Source organism: Mycteria americana, chromosome 2 (assembly GCF_035582795.1).
Source record: "Mycteria americana isolate JAX WOST 10 ecotype Jacksonville Zoo and Gardens chromosome 2, USCA_MyAme_1.0, whole genome shotgun sequence".
Classification (NCBI taxonomy): Eukaryota; Metazoa; Chordata; class Aves; order Ciconiiformes; family Ciconiidae; genus Mycteria; species Mycteria americana.
Genome location: NC_134366.1, coordinates 141,592,756 through 141,616,266, shown reverse-complemented (window position 1 = coordinate 141,616,266; position 23,511 = coordinate 141,592,756). Strand labels below are relative to the sequence as shown.

At 39.3% G+C, this 23,511-nt stretch overlaps 1 protein-coding gene across 2 annotated transcripts in view; it reads right to left on the bottom strand.

The window, feature by feature from the left end:
- The window catches only part of ZFHX4 (zinc finger homeobox 4), a 151,896-nt gene that overhangs the window by 101,479 nt on the left and 26,906 nt on the right, over positions 1–23,511 (bottom strand). Inside the window, exon 3 of one of the 2 annotated variants that reach the window (XM_075494839.1) lies at positions 22,501–23,003. In XM_075494839.1, coding sequence (XP_075350954.1) covers positions 22,501–23,003 — 503 coding nt within the window. The remainder of the gene's footprint in view (positions 1–22,500; positions 23,004–23,511) is intronic. The other variant, XM_075494840.1, reaches the window with a different exon arrangement.

Below are 23,511 nucleotides of genomic sequence, written 5' to 3'. Positions count from 1 at the left end.
TGTGCAAGTAGCTAATATCAGATTCACAGAAAAGCAGGGTACAAACACAAGCCCTTAGAGAGCCTAAATGAGCGTGCAGTGTGACGAGGCATCCCTGCCTGACCCTGGAAGACAGTCCGTTTATATCCTGACTTTAACAATAATAATAGAGAACCAAACATCCTTGTATCTTTTTGTTTTAGCCCACATAATCAGAAACATCATTAATGTTCATCCCCTTATCCTTCTTAAAAATCCTGATAAACTGTTTATCCGGATAACCCCCCACTGCAGCAGTGAATTTCACAGGCTGATTATTTACTGCAGAAAAGAGTAGCTCCGAGTTTCACTGAACGCCACCTCCCTCTCTTACTACGGTGTTGAGTAAAGGGAGCACATGGCTGGGTTTCACTCTGTCCTTCATCATTTTATATACAGCCCTAAGCCATACCACCTTGTGCTGTGATCCCTTCAGATCTTGCAGGCTAAAGCAGGGTCAGTACTTGGAGGGGAGATCTCCAAGGAAAACACCAGTGCTACAAAAAAGAGTTTTGGTAATTCATTGATGGTGCTCTCTGTCTAAATTAGTAATGAGTCAGTGCCCTAGCTTGGTGTTTAACAGCACCGTCCTGTTAGGAAATGTTTTCTTTTGGTTGAAACAAAGAACAGATTTCATAACTGCTTGTACTTAATAAAATTATTAAGTACGTGGCACATTTTTTTCAAAGGAGGAAGAGTGTTAAGACAAATGTCTTGGCCAAATTTCAACTTGTAATTATGTTTTGCCTACCTACAGGCAATTCCCTGTGCAGTTTCACTTGAACACAGCTTTTTTTTTTTCACCCGCCTTGAAAATACTTGCAGTGCAATGCTGCTGCACACAGTTAAACACAAGCTTCCTTCCAGTCCACCAGTATGTACATGAAGATGGCCCTATATGCACTTAGGCTAACACAGAATGGAGGAGCACTGAATTTAATTAACATTGTTAAAACATTTTGAAAGCCTCTGAATAAAGGCTTTACAGAAGTGTAAAGTATTACCATGGTTCCTACAGTCTATTTATTTAGACTTAATAAGATTCCCTTCCCACACACACACACACACAAGCCACGAGCTTTGCCAAGTAAAAGCACATTAATAAATACTACTGATATCCAAGCCATCAAGGCTTCTTTTTGCCTAAGAGCAAACTTGCCCACCATGGGCACCCTTTACTCACCTTATCTTGTATGAATCTGAAAGACAGGTGCACTTTGCTATGTGGTGGAATGATTAAAAATTACAAAATTTGATCAAGAAAGTGAGAACGCAGATTCCGCCTTTGCCAACCACTTTCTGAAAACACAAGCTTCCAGCACCTTTGAGATTAAGCCCAGGGCACTGCTAGCTGATCTGAATTACATATGTGAAGTGAGGTTTTCAGAGAGAATCAGGGTCTGACTCATTTAAGTCTTCATAGGTTGAAACAGAGTGAAACTGCAACTAGAAACAAGTTGTGAGAGTTGGAGTAGGTGTGGGGCAGCAGCTGCAAAATACTTGCTGTCAGAAGCACTGGCTAATGGACAGACAGCTGTATTCCTGGCAGCTCAAATCTCCCAAAAGTTCGGAGGTTTACCTCTCTTTTCTCATCAAATCTGAAGGTGGCAAAGTGTGGGCCACTAAGTTCTGTGTTTAGAATTAAAGCATCAGGAGAGCTGGAAAATACTGGATATATTCATCTTAAATTCCTGAATTAGTTCCTTCCATGCCCCACCTCTTGGCTGTTTGTTTTCCATGAATTTCTACGAACTAAATCTGCTGACCTAAGCAAGGAATTTGTTTCAGAAACAGTTATGTTTAAATGCATACTGCAGAATATCCGAGGAAAGCATATCCTGAATGTGTAAACTGAGCATTCACGAAACAGCCAACTTCTAATCGTACATTTGCAATCAATCAGGGAACAGAAATATACCATGTGTCAAACCAAAACTAACCAACAGAGCACAAAAGTTTAAAAGTATTAAATATTGCAAATGACTGTAGGTTCAGCAGCAGCAGCAGGCCTGAGCACAATTTTTTGGAAGATATTTCTAAAACAAAAGAAATTGAGAAAAGCTGATATGAAAGAGAAGCAACATCCATCCATTTAGCACTCGGCCATATATAAATGATGAAGGCATGCTTATCACTCCTTGGGTTACCTCAGTAGGCAAATGTAGAATCCAGCAAGGCTTACGACTGTGGGACAGCTACATGATGCTGCCTCAACCATTTCCACCAACTGTTGAATCCCACCAGCATGACCTTGGTTTACAACACAGCTGGTATATCCACACCCCAAGCCTGGCAAGATACCGAGTCAAACAATTGATTTCACCATCCAAGTCTGATGAAATAGTTGTGCAGATGAAAATCATCTGCATCTTGGAGACACCCTCACCTCAAGCACAGATCATGCTCCCGTAATGGCCTTGGGCATATGTTGATCAAGAAGGGTGACCGACTAGAACTCAGCAATACTCCACATGGGAGCACATGAGTGCACCCAATGGGCTGATGAACAACCACCCCAAACTGCCCCCACTCCCAAGTCCTCCTGCCAAAAAAGAATGGAATCACTCAAGAGTAACTTCATTTATTGCTCTCATCGCCTTCAGCTATTCATCAATACCACTTTATCATCCAATGTATCAAGAGTATCCGACAGATCTACAATAATAGGCATGCCTTTAATAGTGTCTAAGGGGTAAAGAAATGCCCTGATGCCTGTGTCATCAAGTGCAGCTAGTAGCACTGATCCTGCCTGTTGTCTTGCCTTTAAATATAGTAATTCCACATGCAGGTATATTGAAGGGACAGCAGTTTCATCAATTGATGCCTAAATGTGCATATTCAGTCAGTCCTAATTTGACTCTATCGTCTGCCAAGGAAGTGAGAGTAGGTTAGCGTTCCCAAGTCAAACTCTCCACATTTTTTCATTGTAATTGACTTCAAATATTCTAAAACATATATATATATGTATATTCATTTCAATAATTAATACAATTAGTTGTGCACATGAATATTTAATGAGCCTTTCCACTAAAGGTTGAACAGTTTAAGGGACTGGTAATAGGAAACGATATTTATTTCATTGGTGGGTTTTAGGATCCTGAAAATGAAAGACAGAAAAGATCTGTTCTTCTTGCTAGTACAGAGTTATTCCCTGCAGTGATTTGACCAGATTAAAAATCAGCATTTAAATAGAAGTCACCAATTCAAAAGAGCAGTTCAAATATGGAGTGGTTACAATGCTTTTGCCTGCCAGCTGTCTAGAGGTCCATCAGGAATGGTCTGGCACTCTCACTCTGTTTTTTGTTTGGGGCATAAGTCATCAAAAGTCACTATTGCCCTTATCAGGATTGTTGCTATCAGCAGAAAAGCCAGGAATTGATAGCTCAGGTACCAGTACCTCTCCTCTTTACCTTGGGATCATGCTTGCATTCAAGTCATTATACTGTGAGATTCTGCACCAATACTCTACAGTTAGCAGATATCAGTCGTCTGCCCTTTCAGTGCAATCTTGAGAACTAAAATTCATTAAAATAATTCTTAAAAATCAATGCACAAATTGAGACTGAACTGTTTAAAGATACCGTTGAACTGCAAAAGACTTCTGAACATTAGAATTAAAAGAAACTCTGAGGATTTGTACTGCAGTGTCTAATTTCATTTCATTGTGAATTTTACATTTTGATCACCAAGTAAAAGTGACTCCTTTAAAACGCATTAATGGGGTTTGATAGGCATCTGCCATTGTTTGTTACAATATTTATTATTATTTATAGCGGCATAACCCACACAAGTTCCCAAAGGGTTAATGCAACTAGATGAGCTGAAATTCATGAGCATAATCCTAAACAAGTGAGTTGAAGTTCTATCAGGTCTATTTCATAGCATCAGGGATTACTGCTAGCAGTCTAATCCTACTGAGCCTAAGGGAGGTACGTTGTATTGTATTTGAAATCCTGGCCAGGAAAGAACGGAAGGTTAAATGGGTGCCTTGCTCTGTAATCAAATATCACAGGCACTACTTATCTATTCAATGAACAACTAACGTAGAAAATCAATTAGGAAACAAATAGCTTCTTCGTTTGAATTTTTTTTACCTAACAAAATGAGAGAGTGAGGAGTAAACGGTTTTATAACATACGTTTAACAAAACTCTATCATACTATCCACTATAAAATAATTCTATACGTACAGTGGCAAACATTAACTAGACGGCACAAAACACCCCATAGCAACTGCTGGTGTTTTCATGCTATTTCTTTAAGTGCTAGGGCTATTTTCAAGGCTAGTGTGTATTCGAACACCAGCAACTGAGCATCTTCTCAACGTATAAAGCAGCACACAGCAGCTACACATACAAAAATATTAACTGACTGCAGATAATTGGACTGTGCTCAAATGAAATCACAAATACATATCCGGTTGTTTGTAACTGAACATCTTAAATTATGTATCAGTTGTGAAGAGCATTTCTTCAGCTGTGCATCATCTTTTGTTCACTTGGTTAAAATCCCAGGAGTACTGAAAAAGGCTGAAGCTCCTGCTGGTCTTTGTTCCCAGCAGGGAGAAGTCCCTTTTGGTGGTCTTGAGGTTAACACCCTACCCGCCCCCCCCCCCATACCTGTCATTCTGAATAGACTTCACAGTCTGTGCACACAGACAAACAGCCTGACCTGGCCAGCTAGCTTGACCCCTGGGCAGGAAGAAGATCACATCTGGTTATTAATATTGGGACATTAAAAAAATGTAATCTTCAAGGCACTCGGAGAAGCAGGCTGGCAATTATACAGTATGCACTGGATGTCAGTCAGGGAGCATGTTAGCCTGATATTATGTCCGAGAATGCTAAAACATTAATTTTGCTCTGATGAGGGGTTTCAAATACAGTCTCCCTCTGTATCTCTGAAAGCTGGTAAGAGAAGTTAGCCCAAAGCTCTTAAGTCTTTAGCTTATCTCTTCTTACAGTTCCCAATTTTTAGTCTGTTTTACACAGTTTTATAATGTAAAACATTTGTAGCTGAAAACTGATGTAACTAGAAAAAAAGCACCATGATTTTACAGTAGAGGAAGGCACCTGATAAATGGAACAAAACCTCTCAATACTACAATTGTGCTAAACGTGCCCCCATTACATTCTCTGAATAGTTTACCACTATCCAGACTTTTTAGTTCACTCATTCCAGACACCTGCATATTAGATGGTTTAAACACACTTAGTTTATATAATTGGCTAAAATATACAGAAACACATTTGTTCATATATATCATATTATGAACACATGCACATACACAAAGCTTTATATAGCATAGATTTAACAGTGTCATGTCTGAAATCTTAGTGCCACCAAAGTCAATGGAAAATTTAGCTTTTGCTTGAGTTGGGCCAATTCTTAACCCTTTCTAAATGACAACACAGAGTCTCACTGGGATATGTACTGAGAATAGCAAATCCCTGGTCTGACACATTTATACAGCCAGATAATCATTTCTATTTGCCCCACCGGTTATGCCTAAAATAGAATGAAAGACCATGGTCTGGAGCTCTTATATGCTGTATTTTGCTGGCATCCCAGCCTTATTGATGCCACATGGAAGATTTTGGATTGCCAGTGTGAACCCAGCACAGGTCCAGCAACCTTCACAAAGAATGCTCTGACCCCCCAAGACACACTTCCACACCTGTCATGTGGAAGGAAAAGGAGCACAGTTTTCAGAGAAGTCTCAAGTCAGTCCTAGAAGATGGTGTCAACATAATCTCTGTGCTTGAAACCAGACCTAAAATTGTCTCCAAGGGTAGATATTATTAATGCTCCCAGCCCAGATAGCTTAAATCAGCTGTCATTAGTTTGGTTTTGCTGCAAACCACCATCAAGTCTTTTTCCTTGCTTCCTTTCAAACGGAAAAATTTCCTTTCAAATTACATTGGGCCAACACCCAGGATGGGCCTTCTACCAATGATGTGTTAATCTTGTGATCTGTGAGTCTGAAAAAGGAGTTTTATAGCACTGGAGGTGGGAAGTTTCCAGCTTTCCAACAGAACGCTAGCACTTGTTTTTAGCTCTGATAGGCCTTGAGATGTCAGACCTTCAAACTGAAACACTATTATGTATGGAAAAGCTATTATAGGAAAAATGTAAGACATTTCTAAAATATATTAGTCACAAAGTCACAGCAGTGTTTTTTCCCCTTAGTATTAGTGGAGCTTGGCTTGGTACATGCAGCCATATGAAAAAAGAGTATTGATACAGTAAAAGAGTGCTCTACAAATTTCTCACATATTTTTCCTAATGCAAAATATGCAGGAGGTTCAAAATGCATGATAGTTTCCTGTGGGATGGTCAGCATACCTTTTTCTGTCTTTATTACTTAAAACAACACGGCCAACTCAGGCTCGAGACAATAAAACCTTTACCCCACTCATCCCAAATAATTAGAAATGCATATTTGATAATGTACACAAACACTCACATATGTATACACAAGAGAAAGTGGGAAAGATTATTGGCAGAAAAGAGAAAAAATATAAAGGAGCTTGGGGCTTGGCAAGAGTCAAATTGGGCTAAGTACTGCAGAAATGACAGCGTTCCAGACGTAGATGGCACTGTGAAAATAGACACGTAGAAATGTCGGTAGAGCAGGAAGAAGAAGAATGTGGTGAGGTGGTAAGCACTGGCCGTATGTGTGCGCAACTGAGGTTGCAGAGAGCAAACCACGAGGCAAGGATGACACTATGCGCAGTCCTGAGGGAGCTGGTGTTTTGGAGTGAAATTCCAAGCTCGAGGCAAGAGAGGAAATGTTTCTGACAGGTTGGGGCCTTTCAGGGTGGAGGCTTTCTGGTTTTAAATAGCTGCTTGAAAAATGCTCACAAATGTGGAATAATTTAGGAGGAGAAACAGGCTATGGATGAGGTGACCTAGTGTGTATGCTCACAAAATATGTCATGGTTATCAATACCCAGTAACCTGTTTTGATCTGTAAAAGATATTTAGGAGGCGGATTTCATTCTAACAACACACACTCTGTATCAAACAGGGGAGCTGTTTCGGTGAGAGGGAAAACACTTCCAAATTCAAATCCTCTCTTCTTTTTCACACCCTCTTTGCGGAGCAGTCTCTCTGGCTCTTCCTTTGTAACTAGCCTTTTCTCTAGAGCACCAGAAACAAATGGAAAAACCCTAGAAATAAACTTTGGGAGAAAAACAGAAACAGTAACCATCAATTTCAGCAAGAAATTACCCAAATAACAGAACTTTTTGAACTGGATAATTTCTCACAGTAGTGACAAACCACAGCAGTCAAACCACAGGACAGCCATGTCCCCGTCAATTGACAGAGTTAAGAAACACTGTCATTTTGGAAAACTCCTGGGCCAACTCCATTCTTGGAGTAACACTACCGAGATCAGCAATACTACAACAAAGATGGATTTGGCCCACATTCTTCCCGTCTCTTTCCTCTCATCACCATTTTAATAGGAAACAAATAATTTTTTTTAAAGCTTCAAACAAATTCTACAGAGGATAAAAAGGTCACACAACCAGTAAAAACCCTGTATTTTTCCTGTATCTTTGCAAAAGTTTAGACTTTTGCTTAGCAATATGACCTCTCTCATCCTAAAGAAAACACCTCACGGACTCTGCTCATGCCATTGGCAGCTGAATATTTTGTCGTTGTGGCAAATTGAGGAAATAATCCTCACCAAAACCTAAATGCTAGATGAAAAGTTGGGGGATGGGGTGTATGAATGTGTGCCTGGTATATGTTTTAGCAACTAAAAAGAACAGCCGGTGCTTGGCAACAACTGCCATAGTTCATCAAGCCCAGAATGCCCTGACACAGCCCAGCCAGGCTCCCTGCAAGGTGAGCACGTGAGAAATGAAACCTACCTGAGCAAGGGATCGAAATGCAGGACTGCAGTCGGACCCTACAGTTTGCGACAGCAGCCGCTGCCTTTCTGTCCCAGATCAAAAGCTTCCTGCAGTCACCAGCATCCCCCTGAGCCGGCTCTACCCGGGAGCTCCCCACGGCTCCCGGTGCAGGGGGATTTCGCTCTCATCACAGACAGACCTAGGTGTGCTCTACCTACTGCCCTTCCTGGTCCTTCTCCCGCCACGGTCCCTGCGTGGCGGGCGGGGGGAAGGACAGTGCACACCCCGCTGGCTCGCTGCCAGCCGGGGACTCCCTGACATGAGCAGAGTAACCCTGCCCTCCCCCACGGCAAGGAACTCGCACCAAATCTCCAATTGCTTTTGCTCCATTAATGGCAGAAAGGGAGCTGAGCCAAAGTTAGAGAGGGTTGTCCTGTGACCGTGTGTTTGTCATACGTTTCCTTATTTCCAGTTTTCTCCAATGACTAATACCCTCTTTAAGAGTTTCAAACAGAACTAAACTATTCTAAGATGCAAACTGCTGGTGATAGTGAGACCCATTTAGAAGTATTTCATTTTACGGGGCATAGGAAATAAAAAAGGCAAAACCAAGAATTATGTACTTTAATTTTCCAGAAAGAGGGAGGGGGGAGAATCTAAAGTACTTCAAACCTAATTTTGTGAAAAGATATTCAGTGAGCTAGAGCCAAAATAAATGCATATCAACATGCCTCTTTTGCTTTACCTAATTAGCAGTATTACAGGGTTCGGTAGTGACATTTCAGCAGTAATTGATCCTCTGATGCAATTTTGGTGTATTTCAGACTAGCCAATACATCCAGCCAAGAGGGCTGTGCAAGGACGGAGGCTGGCAGTCAGCACAGAGGAGCCGGTCATCGCCTGAGCGTGACCTTGGACCCTGGGATGCTAAACACACGCAATCAACAGGAGCCACTAGTACTCAGCATTTCTGAAAATCATACCCCTAATCGCTTCACTTTTAGCAATTCCTTCATCACTGGCAGGTAGCACAGCTAATTTAAATTCAGGTGGCGACCACTCGCAACTAGTGCTGTATATACTCACGCAGGGAATCGGGAACTTCCTGGCTTGCTCTGAAATTAGTATTTCATTTCAAATTTTGTGCTGACTTGGTGGGGAGAGCATTTGGCATCATATTTTCACATTATTTCACACTACATACAGGGTAACTTAGTTACTATACGTTTCTTTCTCTTCTAAACCCTAATGTGAAAGGTTTTAATGTCAAGCAGCATGAAGGCCAGAACAATCCAAAAGTCAACACAGCTCCCACAGTATGAGTTCAACCACAACAGACATCCCATCTGTATTTCATGGTGTACCTTAATAACAATCAATAATACATTAAAGTTAGCACTGAACAGTATAAAAAGAGCACACTACAAAGAGTCCATTTGAGTTATGCCTCAGCCTTGTAGTCCACATGCAGAAACAACATCTTCTGGTTTGCACCAGCAAATTAATATCTGCAGTAAATATTTGCAGATAGATGGCTATTTAGCTATTTCTGTTCTTCAGGTTTAAGGAATAGTTAACTGCCTTCAGATATTTGCAACCCAAGTCACCATGTATAGCAATAAATGTGGGAAAGCAACAAGAGGCCGCTGTATGAAGAGACAGGCAATGTGACATGGGTGTAAACTGGATGCTTCTTTCTCTCACTCTCTTAATATTAGGGGGAAATGAATTCTTTCACAGGGTAATTCTGAGCTGGAGTTTTTCTCTCTTAGTTAAACTAAGCAAGAAGTGGCCTAACCACTTAATGTAGGCACCTAACACAGAGGCAAAAAAGTCACGGATTAGAAACGGACAGAGACAGAAAACAAGCCGGAGGAACTAACAGGCCATTTAACAGAACAAAAGTTACCTCTGGGTCTTCTAACATCAAACCGGGACCGATCTTGCAGAGGGCATAAAAGAATTCATGCCAGTAAAGACCAGCCAACGAACTATCAGGAATGCCGGAGAGCTTTAAAGCTAGCTGAGCAGGCAGGTGAAATTCAGTATTGACAAATGAATCCAAGAAAATGTATATTAGAAGGAATAATTTGAACCAATCAAACAAGTTACTGGTGTCTAAGTTAAATGTAACCATTCTAGGACACTTGGGCATCAGTATGAAGGGGGGCATGGGAAGAGACATGCAATGAAAGGCAATATATTTCCAGCACAGAATGCAACAGGATTTAAGGGAAATTATATTTTTGGATGCACCAGGCATGGGACAGTAAAATCTTACAGCTCCACTGAGAACAGTGTGTTCAGTTCTGAAATATCTGTATATCAAGAAAAATTTAGCAGGGGTAGGAGGAGTTCAGTGATCAGTGATGGGATTAGCAGAAATGTGGAAAAACTTCCACTAAAAGCAACACCGAATAGATTGAAATTCTTTGGTGCATGAATAATGTAAGTAAAAGAGAGGCATGATAGAAAGATCATAAAATATCATAAAGATTATTATGAAGATATAAAGATTATATAGAAAGATCATAAAACAAGTGAGAACACATGATCTTTCTTGTTCTATTACAAGACGAATAAACAAACAAAACTTAATAACTTAAATGAATAACAGAAATTTTTTAAAGCTGAAAAAAAAATGTTTATATGCCGGTTAAATTAACCTGTGGAACTCCTTCCCACTGCATGTCATTGAGCCAAGAGTTCAGTTTATAAACTGGTTTGATGTTTGTGTACATATAAGACCACCCAAAGACCACTTTTTTGGGGAAAAAAAAAGACACTTGATTTCATATGATGTTAATTCATTGTTCTTTAAGTACAGAAGACATACAAGGAAAAAAGAATTTTCCTGTATGAGCGACGTTATTCCATATTTGCCCATGCAAGATTTTTTTTTTTCTCTGCTCTGAGAAGCAATTGTTGTTAGCCAGTCTGGAGCAAAGAGATTAGATAAGGTGGACTAATGGTATAATTTGCTGTGATAGGACAATGACTGCATATTTGGTCTATCCATGTGTTGTTGCTTCTAAAATAGCATTCTTTCCTGTTATGGACAGCCACTGCAAGAGATATACTTGACTAACTTTATTTGCAATGCAGTATTTTTCATTAGGACAGGTTGGAAAGATATTGCATGATTAAGTGACTCAGAAACAGCTCCAAAGAAGAAAGAAATATTCTTTACACCCAGACCAAATCCTGATAATTTCAGCCCTAAAAGTGTCTATAAGAAAATTATGAGTAACTGGGAGGAGGAAATTAGAAATGGAAATCCAACCTTTACTACGGCAGACACTAACATATATAGACCTTTGTACAGTATTATAGCAGGTGACAGTAGCAGCCTGGGGTATGTATGGACACACATAGTTTTAAATTCTGTTTATGCTCTTGGGAAGTGTACACTTTTATAAGCACACACACCTGCCTTTTTGCTTCCCCCCACTGCACCCCCTGTGCAAGAAACCCAGTCTCCAACAGTGACTTCCTCCCTAACACTAGCGTTGGATGATATCTGTCTCTCTAAAAGTTCTCATGAGCATGAACAACTTCAGACTCCACCTCTGATTCCTCCCAGTAACAGACACTGTATTTAGCACATGTACAGATAAATATAGGCAGACAGAAAGACAGCTAGATTTTTCTTCACCTATGTGAAGAAATTAAGTGGTATGCTTAATGACATTTCTATAAGGTCCATTTAGACTGCCAAACATATTGGGGGCCAACCTCTCACTCACTTCTGCTTGGTTAGACACACATTTTCTTTTTCCCCAAGGCCATGCTCTGTTTCCTAGTCCAGATAGTATTGAGCTTACCTTCTAAATCTATTAGGACAAGCAACTACTACAGGTAAAGGAGAGACATTTGTTTAGTTCCTGTTGTGAACACTGAGGCACAAAGCCTTTGTATCTGCAGAGCACAAAAGCTGAGGGAACTGGGATACAGGCTTGAACTCTGTAACGTGAGATTTCAGAGTTCTCCTTTTATTGATTACCAGCTCAACTCTCTTTCTTATCACAAAAAATACTACATACATACAACTCTTCTTGTAGCTCTTGTCCTTCGTATACCCCAAAAATCCTTTAGGTAAACCTCATCATCTGTTTGATACTTTTGAGGTAGCTGAGACCACAGTATTTGAGCTGTTCAGTGGAGAAGTCATGAAAGAAAAGAAACACCCTAGAAAGACTTCTGGATCCAGGTCCTACATGTAATATGTTGAGTCACAGGTGATCTCACAAACCTGTTCTTGTTTTTCAAGAAATGAAAAAAAAAATCATTCCAAGAGACTACAGAGTGTCTGAGAAAGGATTTGCTCTTTCTCAAAAATACCCGTCAGGAGTCCTAATGACTAGTTTCAAAGATTTAAAGCCCTTGAGTTCTATAAGCCACAGAAATTCAAGTATCATAAAGATACTGGTGAAGCCTGATGTGCTACAAGAAATACCAATGGACATAGGAACAGGGAGACAGAGCACACTGACAGCTTATCCAATTCATTATCGTCTAGGAGACTACCTTAGCAAGTCAAAAACTGACAAAGGATATCCACATCTTAGGTACAATACCTATTTCTGAGATGCAGCTGCAACAGGGTTAGTCCTAGGGGCCAATACAGTAGTGTTTTCAAATCTGTTCAATGACTCTAGGTCACAAATTTGGGAAAATTAGTCTTAAACTATTTTTTTTGTGGCCTGTGATCTTTGTCATCTGAGAGCTGACTTCAGAAGCTCCTGCTCTGATATATCCCAGCACTGACTTCCTGACTTCCTCCTGGGTCAAAGATTTCGAGTCACAGAAGTTCCTGGACAAATAAGGACATAAGGTTTTCAGAAACACTTGCAGTTTGGCCTCGTTTTTTCCACCAGCTTCATTCTTCCTAATTTCCAGTCATTCATTAGCTGCGTACACATCTGCAAATGCCAAAGGGTGTTTCCAAAATAGTAACATCTAGATACTAAAAGCTGTCTCATTTCAGTAGTAAAGCAAGCCTTTTTCCATGCTCTCATCACTAGCAGACACAAAGAGCAAGAATACCAAGATCCTCCTTAGACTTTGTATCATTGTTCTAGCTGTAAAAATATCAAGCTTCTGGTCATTCACAAAGTGTTTATTCAATTAGAAAACTTGAGTATTTTTGCCTCAATCTATTTCCCAGAGAGCAAGTTTTTGTCTAGGTTACATAGAAAATAGGAACATTGTTGTTTGAATGGTATGAAGCTACGTCAGGGGAAGTTCAGATTGGACATTAAGAAAAGGTTCTTCCCTGAGAGGGTCGCTGGAGCAGGCTCCCCAGGGAAGTGGTCACAGCAGCAAGCCTGTCAGAGTTCAAGGAGTGCTCTTAGTCATATGGTTTCATTTTAGGTAGTCCTGCAAGGAGCAGGGAGTTGGACTCGATGATCCTTATGGGTCCCTTCCAACTCGAGATATTCTGATTCCACAATTCTATGAATAAGAAGAAGTACCCTTCCTTTTCTTTTGCCTTTAGGACCCAGAGTTTTGAATTTAGCATGAGGATAACATCGATCATACCTGATATGATACTTGAGCCAGTTGCAACTTTTCAGGATTTCCCATGGAAAACATCTTCTTTCTTAGTAAAGCAGTTCAGAGACAACTGACCTCCCCCACTCCCCCAGCCGGGGACTGCTGTAGGCCCAGTCACAAGTTTAGGATATCAATGGAAAAATTCCATATGTGTCAAACAACTTTAGAACAAGTTGGTATAGACCATTGGAATTGCCTGCTAAAGTTCTGGTAAGAAGAGTTTCCACTGTAAGCCTTTGTTTTAAACAGGATCATCACAACAGGATTGATCTTGAACTGTCTCTGAATAAGGGTAACCTATTTTTCTATAAAAAGTTTGGGCACAAACTATCCCTGAACAGCAAATTCTGTACTGCTTTTATGGGTAGAGGTGGCTCTATAGTTCTTCTCTCCAGGAGCAGTGCAAGGAAGCTGCGTATGTCCTTCTTTTGGAGAGTTTACAAGGGAGAACAGAGATTACAAATAAACACTCTTCTTTGGGCAGACTCTTGAATACTGTCCCTATATGCTAGGTTGCCCTGCACACAATCCAGCAATAAACCAGTAGTTATATACTCATGTATTTTAGACACGTGAATCAACAGAATGGTTTGATTAACACTCTAGGATAACAATTTTAAATAGAAAAAAAAAGACATTTTTTGTTAGGCAACTCATGTGGTCAAATATCCACTCTTGGAGTAAGATTAGTATATTACCGTTCGTGGCTCCCATTACCAATATGCAGTTTCCTACTCATGCATATAAGCAAGGAGTATTGCTCATACTCTTTGTATATGACAAAACCATTTTTTTTTCTGATTTTGTCACTGCTACTGCAGTAGGATGCCCCAGGCATGGGAATCTGCAGACTTCATCATTCAAGGACTACCTTTGCTCGATTTTTGTTTCCTTCAATGCCCCCTGCCTTTAAAAGCTAAAGATTATCTTAATGCCTCCCCTCCCACAGAGAGAGTAGCAAATACAGTTTCCCCTGAGGCTATGGTGCACAATACTCTGTGTATCTGTTTGCTGCAGAACTGCAGGGCTGGCACCTTCTGCTGCAGACCAAGGGGGTCATTTCCATGACATCCTCATTCACGGCTATCCACAATGAGAAGGTCTTGCGGTTCTTAGCAGAGCTTGGCTTTCTTTATATATCAGCACGAGGATGTATGATCATCATTCTGCGCTATCGGCCTGTATTAAGTACCCCAGCCTAACAGACAGACCACCAGGATCAAAAAATATTACAAGTTAACCCTTGTAATTTATGTTTTATTAACATAAAAACCCTACCCACATTTAATGTAATTATTACCTATTTCCTATTGTACCATATTGTATTTTGCCCACAAACATACACATGGAAGTTTATCCAATAAAATATGTCTCCTGCATTGTGCCCAATTCTTGCTAAAACCAACAGAATTGGTATTACTCAGCATTTCAAACCAGCCTCTTCACTATCCTTCCTTACAAAATCTGACTGGAGCATTGCTCCAGCAGTACCCTGAAGGAGGAAAAAAAAAAAATGCAGAAAATTGTCTATCTAGCAAGACAGAGCCAACAGAGTCTCAAGAGCTGTGTATCAAACAGCTCAAAGCTCAGTCCTGTACATATGAGGTCTCTAAGGTTTTATTCCCATCAACCCTCCTATAATTTCCCAATTCTGGTATCTTGTCTGGATGGACTGACAAATGCATAGACCAAGAGAAAGTTTCTCCTAAATCACTAGCAAAAGCAGTAGCAAAGCTGAAGTACACATATGCACGTCAAAATATAACTTTCCTGTCATGTCTTAGTCTTTTTTTTTTTAAGTGCTCATTCTTAAATATGTGGAAGAGATGGTGGAGAAAAATCCCACCTGGGAGAGCCTGGTAAACTGTAATTACAATTTTAGAGAAGACACCTGTAGTGAGTTGCATAATATCAGCTAAAATCTCCTAAGGGTAACAAGAAAATCTATGTTGCAAGGCTGAGAGGGAGTGGCTGCTAAATCCATAGCTGCAATCTATTTATGCACATATACACATGCACTCACATTGACATAATACTCTTACATACACTATACACTGCATCTCTACTTTGACTCTCAGTCAGAAATAATTACATATTTCTCTTAATGTCAGAATGAAAGAACTCCAGGCACAAAAAACAGCTGTTATACAGCCATTTTGTGTGTTGAGCATACTGAATAAATGAGGCTGATCCTCTTTATGCTGCTTTTGCTCTCCTCCTTGCTCACTCTTCCTGCTCTGCAAGAGGAGAGACGAGCTCAGGCTCCACTGGGCAGGCTGCGCATTGCAAGTCGTGCCCAAATATTCTAGTACACACTCCTTTCAAAGAGTGGCCTTATACATCCTCACCCAGGACAGCACGCGGACTGGGATCCTGGACGCCATTTCAATGGAAGACATGGGAATTCTCTAAACCGTGATTTGAGAGTACCTTTCTGCTTTAGCAGTATACCATAAGCTGAATACAACGCATGCTATTTTTACAAGGAACATTATGCAGAACTATCTGAGAGCCAGACAACATCTGAATATCAAATTAAATATACATGAAATATAATGTGAAAATTATTTCTCTACTATTATATTTTAAATTTAAAACAAAAAGAATAGGTTTGAAATTACTATTCTGCTAACCCGCAACTTGTTTGGTTTTTTTTTTTAATAAATGTACTTGTCTATAGTGTATAAGTACATACAGTAGGCATATATGTTATGTATAGCTATGTAAAGCTGACTATACAGTGTGTTCTTTGAACATTGGTTTCTCTTTATACATGTAAGCATAACAGCATAATCTGAATTACAGTAACTAAAATGTGCAGTGGAAATTAAATTTCATAAAACATTTAAAACCTTAAATGAACATAAACCCAAAAGTACTATAAAAATTGAAAAATCCTCTATCGTGAGGTTTATGTTTAGCAACAAATTAGAGCAATTTTTGTTTATCACTGAAAACAGCTTTCTTCACCTAAACAAACAACAAGAATAAGATTAAGCAAAACATGTTTTGGCTCCTCAGATGTGCAGACATATTCCAATTTCCTTTTCCACAATGATTTTTATGCAAATCAATGCTGCACAATCTCCTGACCTCTTTTACCATCATACTGGGACAATGACAGTTCAATAATTGGACTGGCACATATCTAGGATATTTGATTTTAAATTAAAAAGTTAGTGCAGGACAATTGAAATGAAAAGAATGTGACTTTCTGTTAATTCCGGACTGATCAAGTATCAACATTTCATGCCAAACAGAGTAAAGCAAACAAAGTGATTGGGGCTGTTAGTCCATTCGTCCCCGTATGCATATACTTCACCCCCCCACCTCAGTTGTTAATTCCTAACAACGATGCTTTCATCCAGAACAAGGATAATGAGAAAAACCCAAGCAGTGTTCCTTGGGGAACTGTTACACTAAAAGTTACCTAAGGACTAAATCCCACTTGTGCCTCCTGCACGTGATAAAGATGAGCAAAGCATTCAATATCCCTGGCTGATTTAAAATCCAAATATGCAAACAGCATTATGGAATCCAGACAGACTATTCTGCTTCGCTGATGACAGATGCAGAAAAAAGCTAGTCTAATTAAGATTTTGACTTTGAACCAGCAGAGAAGTGGACACCTCGCTTTAAAAAAGCAGTGCATAACCCCAGCTGAAGAGCAGGTGCTGCATGGTATTTGCATTTCCTGCAGAGGATGCTAGCTAGCAGGACCAACCAGCTGACCGTGAAAATTCTTGGCCCTAAGTGACCCAAGGACAGACTATAAATCCATCCTATAAAATACAGTAAAAGCCCCGTTTGTTCTTCCACCCTTTCGATATGTGATGTTATACATTTGTGATTATCTCATTTTATTGGGCTCTTTAGAAAGCTGTTTATGATCATTTGTGGACAAAACAAAGGCTCTTTGTAAACTCTTTTTTAAATAAGTTGGAAGGTCAATATGAAACAAAGGGCACCACTTTCATGACTGCTACATGCAAGCTATGCTTGTGTGTGTAATATTACAATGCATTTCAGCAAAGGGATAGAGTCCTAGCTAATTACAAAGCTAACATATAATAGTATTGCATTAGCAGCCCAAGAAATTCCTATTGAATTGCATACATCTGAAAACAGAAAGACCTGCTTGTGCTGAAACTTAATTATCTTGGCAAAAACTGTGAGGACCAGATTCTCAGAAGACATAAACACAAAGCTCTGCTTTACACTCCTGAGGATCTAATTCTTTGTTTATTCAGATAACCTCCATCAGATAAAACTTACCATTTGGATTGACTAATTTGCCGTATTATTTATGGTATCTACAGCTAAGTAACACAATTACTACTCAGTTTGTGAGTAGGAAAAAGAATACTGCTGATCTACAAATACAAGTTCTGAAAGAGACAATCGGCGTGCTCTGCCAGGTTAAAAACGTTAATGCTGTTGCGTTCCACCCTAGGCAAAGAAGACAAGCTTTTTTCAAGGACAGTTCTGACTGAAATTCTTTTTTATGAGTTCAAAGTAAAACATTATGGTAAAAAATGAATGCAGCTTTGTTTGTTTCTTCAGTCATCGTTAGCAATAGACATAAAGGTATTCTGTTTTTGAGCCCATATGGAAAGATCATCAACACTTTCTGCTTCTGGGTCCTTTGCCAAAATACCATATCCCACATGCCTTTTACCTTAAAACATAAAAGAAAAGGTGTTGTTCTGGTCAAATAAAGAAATAATTTTTACTAGCGTACGTCTAATGTTAAAGCTGCCTAAATCCTGCCAAAGACATTAAAACACCATCTGCAAAACAGATTTTCATTAAATTGATCAGTTTAAAGTTAAGCAGCTAGGCAGATGATGCTTTTGAGCTAACCTTTAACCTTTAACCTTCTTAAACTCAAATCAGGTCACTCCTTTTGGGTAATATCTTTGCTGTTTGAGAACACAAGAGGTAAAGCGATCTATCCAAATTGAACTGACAATCATAGCATTAATAGTGTTATGGATCAATATTTTGTCAATGAAGGGAAAACCAAGGTAGTTTTCACACAGCTCAGTATTACTCTGCTAACTGCTGCCTGTCACTTTCCCTGAGCTCCTAAATAGTTGCACACATGACATAATCTATAGTAAATACCCAATATAAACTTAATGTCTTTTAAAGCTATGATCAGCTAATTGAATAATATTTTTGATAGACTAATTTTAAATATTTATTTGTGATTCGAAATCGATCCTGTCGTTCAGTTACTTGGTTAACCAAAACTTCTTTTCGGCCACTCCAGCTTACTTTGCAGAAAAGCTACCCTGTATTTATTTATTTATTTAAAGTATTTGGAAACTATTTTTATGAGCACAGGACACGATATATGCGGTTCCCTGAATCAAAAGCTATTTGACTAAGCTACAAAATGGCCTCCTGAAGAGCAGTTCCAGCTATATGTACTTTATATCCACAGAGACAGATCACTGTCCTGCCTCAGCTTCCCAAATCTGCAGGAGCTGAACGCTTCCTCCCGCGGCATGGAAATGCACTCTGTTGCTATAGAGGCTTTCTCTGTTTACTGGTGGAGTCACTGAATGCTTCTTGATGGATGCCGCGAAGGACTCGCAACTCTTCTGTGGTTTAATTTGCTAATATCAAGCTCCGCAATTCCAAATGTAAGTCTTTGGGAAATTCATTTAGCCCAAGCTGAGTTCACTCAGGGTAAGGCCGTCTTTGTTCTGGTTCCTAGCAGCCACGTTACCAACACCATTTGAATACTGCACTTCTGTAAGGAGCAATCAGGCCAATTCTTTTTGAAATAACTTAGAAACCAGCTAAAGGTCTCACTTTGCCACATTTAGAATCTAACTCTAAAAGTGACATTTCAATACTGCCTAAAATTATACAGCTTCAGAAGAGAAACTCTGATGTTCATGGTCGCTTTAAAAGCTACAGTTATGAAAAGACATCCTTTTATTCCATCAATAGTTAAGCACAGGAAGAGAAATCAAGCTGTTACAGCAACATTTATAAAAAGAAAATTCACAAAACTATAACATTTAAATAAATATAAATGACTAAAGAAAAAACTTTGAGGTACTTGACAAAGCAAAGGAACAAAGTCACAGATTTTTTTTTCTGTGCCTTCAGATGGTTTTAGTATTAAAGTTTTTATTGCCAAACCATATTCACAGCACCTTAATTTTAAAAGAGTTAGAGGAGCTGCTTGAATATAAACACAATTCATGAATATTCGATATCGCTCCCAAGGCATATATCTATTATTCATACAAATTAATGTTCTTTTTTTTCCTTAGGTGCTCTAAAAGTTTATCTGATGTATCAAGAGAAAAAAGTTTACAACTCTCTTGGTGTCAACAGCTTCACCAAGACCTGACAAAACTATCAAGTCTGCTAGCAGATAACTTTACAGACTTTCAAAATCTCATTTATTTCCACCTTGAGGCCTGAACATACACCCACAATTAAAAGTAAAGTTTTCTGGGTAACATACAGAGGCATTACATTCTGTTATAAAGCATAGACATCTAGAACATTTTGGTTATTTGGGACACATTGTAGTACTGCCAACCCCAAATCTTAAAAAATAATAATACTAATAGCCCAATTGATATTTTAAATAAGTCATTCCCCTCCTTCATATTAGCCTTAAAATGAGATTATATAAAAACAGTGTGCGCACATGCACATGCTATCTGCTTTCTGAGAGTTGTTAAGCTTAGTGGGGTTGAAATTTCAAGCTTCTTTAAGAAGTCATGAGGGGCAGAAACTTTTTAAAAAGCTGAGATTCTCACTAGCAGTACTAGGAACAGGTCTTAAAAAAATACACGTCTCAGGAGACTTGCAACCCTATGGTTACCAGCAGTACACTTTCAATTGTCCTTCTGTAGGACATGAAGCTTCGAGGGCGTCAAAGAGCTTAGGTGCATTCTTTCTCCACTGGGATGTCTTTCACCCTAACTGATTCAGAGACTGAAAAAAGGTTACTGCTGGTCATCTGCCATGTATGATAGCTGCACCACATACGCGCTACCAAATTGCTCGATCTAACAAATCAGGATCTGGAAAAGAAGCAGGTTCAGCAGCAGGACATTTTTAGTGATGAAGGCTAAGAGCTGAGACTCGCTCCCTTAGTATGCTAAATCAAATGTTTTGTAGGACATGTTGCAAACCCAAACATATTTGATGAAGAGTTCTCTAGGGATCAGGTTGAGTGAGTGAAGTGAGTTGAGTGCTGTTTTGAGTAGATAGTTTGTACCTTGCAACTCCATAGCTATGCCTATAGTTTTATTTAAAAAATAAGCAACTGGCATGTTATTTTCAACAGTCTCTGAAGCTTTGGCAGTGAAGCCATCTGAGAAAAGCCCTTTGCCTTCCCATCTCCCATTCTATCATTCCTATCTGCGACACAGTTTGCAGCAGCATCTCTCTGAATGGCGGCATTATAAAACAGATCATTGAAATAATCCAGGTTAACACTCCAAAAAAGAGGTGGGGACCAGCTATGTTTGACCTAGATCATTTAAAAAACCTGACTTAGAGTGTGGCTCCACAATCAGTGTAACGGGAGGGAGCAAGGAACCGCTTCATGGATGACAAGGAGCGGGAGCTTCTGAAGGCAGTTTTGCTGCTGAGGCAGGCTAACTGTGTCACTAGACTCTCAGCTTTTTTGGCACTTTTCAAAACGGGACTTTGGATCTTTAAAAAAAAAAAAACAACAAACAAGCACAAAAACCCCACGTCCCTAGAGTTAAGGAAAAATGCTATTTAAATAAAATACATGATTAAATTAGCAGAGCAGCCAGCACTGTGGGACAATATAATAGACCCAGTCTTGTGTTACTGCCATTTTTGTCCATAGCAGATCCACCAAGGTTACAAATATCAGGTTATAAAACGGAAACCCGTGTTACTGCCTGTGCACCCTGTGTTAGCTCAGAACAACTGTTTGAACATGGTTGAACACCAGCAAAATGTTATTTCTTGCTTAAACTAGAGGTCTTCTGAGGCTTTTCTATATTTGTTCCATGTGTACACATTTTCAACATGATTAGAAAGCCAGCATAGTTGCTGTAATCAGCAGATGACTCCTGATAGTTTAGTTATCACAGATTTCTAGTATAAATCAATAGATAACACTTGCAAAATGGATTTTCTAATCATATTTAGAGCTTGTTACAGTGACTAATGGTTTGCAATATTTCCTGAATTTTTATATCCCCTAGACAAAAGAAGTTTTTAATAAGTTACAAAGTTATTCATCTTGGAAATGAATGTGTTATATTTTGTACATGAACCAAGACAATCAAGCCAATCCAGTAAACACACTGCAGAAAATAAGTTACCCCATAATTAGGGTTTGGAAAAAGTCATGACAAGTTGTGTAATAAATGGTATTCATCACTCCCACATATTCATTATATCCACATAGTTTTTTCCAGTAAAGATAAAAATATAGTTGCCATTCTACTAACATATTTATCTACACCACACCCTTTCATGTTTCTGAAAAATCATTACTGGCTTAGAAAAGAAGGGCAGACAAAAGGATGACAGTGCTTACTTTTGAATATCCTTGGTAATAATGTGGCATATTGCATGTGCTTACTGAAAATACCAATGTAAAATAACTTGGCTGTGAGAGATTAGAGTTGCAAATAGATACATATGCCAGAAAGTGATCTCCTTCCCTATGCTCGGTATGGAAAAATCATCATTTTCCATAATCTCCGTCAAGCTTCTGATCAAAATGTAATGGACAAAGTCTGAAAAGATTATAAGAGATGTAAAACCACTCTAGTCATTTATTACGAGAGAACTTTTTAAAAAAAAAACTTAGGTTCCCTGCGTTCACAGAAAGAACATCCTAAACAGGCCCTCAGGTGAATCAACGTGACTCATCAGGAACGCTCCTCCCTGACTAGCCTGCATAGATTTTGTTCGATTATACACATGTTCAATAAACATTTATTCTGCTGATTAATCAAAGTCTTGTTCAATTAGCATCGAAACAGTTAATTTCCTAGTCTACTTGGTGCCGGCTGAAATCGCTGTCACTGGCTTACCTTGTACAGTTTCAGGGCTGCCTCGTGCCTGTGATTGGTAGTATGTAGGCGCAATTTATCCACGCTGTTGGTGTAGTAGTCACAGGCGTTACATTTGAGGTGAACTGGGTTGCCAATGGCAATACACTTCAGCCTCCACTCATTAGTTTTGCCCCCTTCTTTAATGTGAGCCACCAGTTGATATTTCTGCATATGTTTGTCAGTCTTGCAGTGGAGCTGGAAGTTCGCTTTGAGCTGAGTGTTGTAGTTACAGAGCTTGCACTGGTAGATGTCTCCAATTACAGCCCTCCACTCCTCTTCGGGGAGCGAGCGTTCGCTGCTCACATGCACACTTAGGGCCTCCAGGCTGTCAGAGGTGAATTTGTTGCAAACAGCACACTGGAATAGCTTCAGCGCTGGGTCACTGATATAAGGTGACAGCTCTCCTGCAGTAAGGAGGGACAGGTCATCACCCATTAGCTGACCACTGGCAAGCCGGATTTCAGGCGGCAGCTCATTATTTACTACAGGAAAAAAAAAAATTAAAAGGGAAAGTAGAGACCAGCAAGCATAGCACACACAAAGGAATCCGTAAAATAAAGCCTTGACAAGGAGTTTGCTTTCTCTAGAGCTTAAACTATAAAAAGCTGTAATAGGATTGAATCAGGATCAATTACAATCATCCCTTTCAACTTCTAAATTCCCTCATCAGATAGCTTTAATTACTCCTACTGGGCATGATGTCATTCTGGAATTTGTATTTTCAAAGGCATGAAAGTTGATCAATAAAATAACAAAACAGCAATGCTTTTGTAACTTAAAAGCCTAGATTAACTTACACAGCACTAATTGTAGTTTTGTTATATCCTTTAAATGATGCTGGAGGTAGGTCAAGACATATATATCTACTGTATAGTAATTAGGGTAAGCGTATCTATACTAATTTAGCTACTTTTGGTATGAGATCTTAGCATTCCTAATTTTAAAATATACCCAGAAAACAACACATGGACAATTTAGGTACGTCAAAAA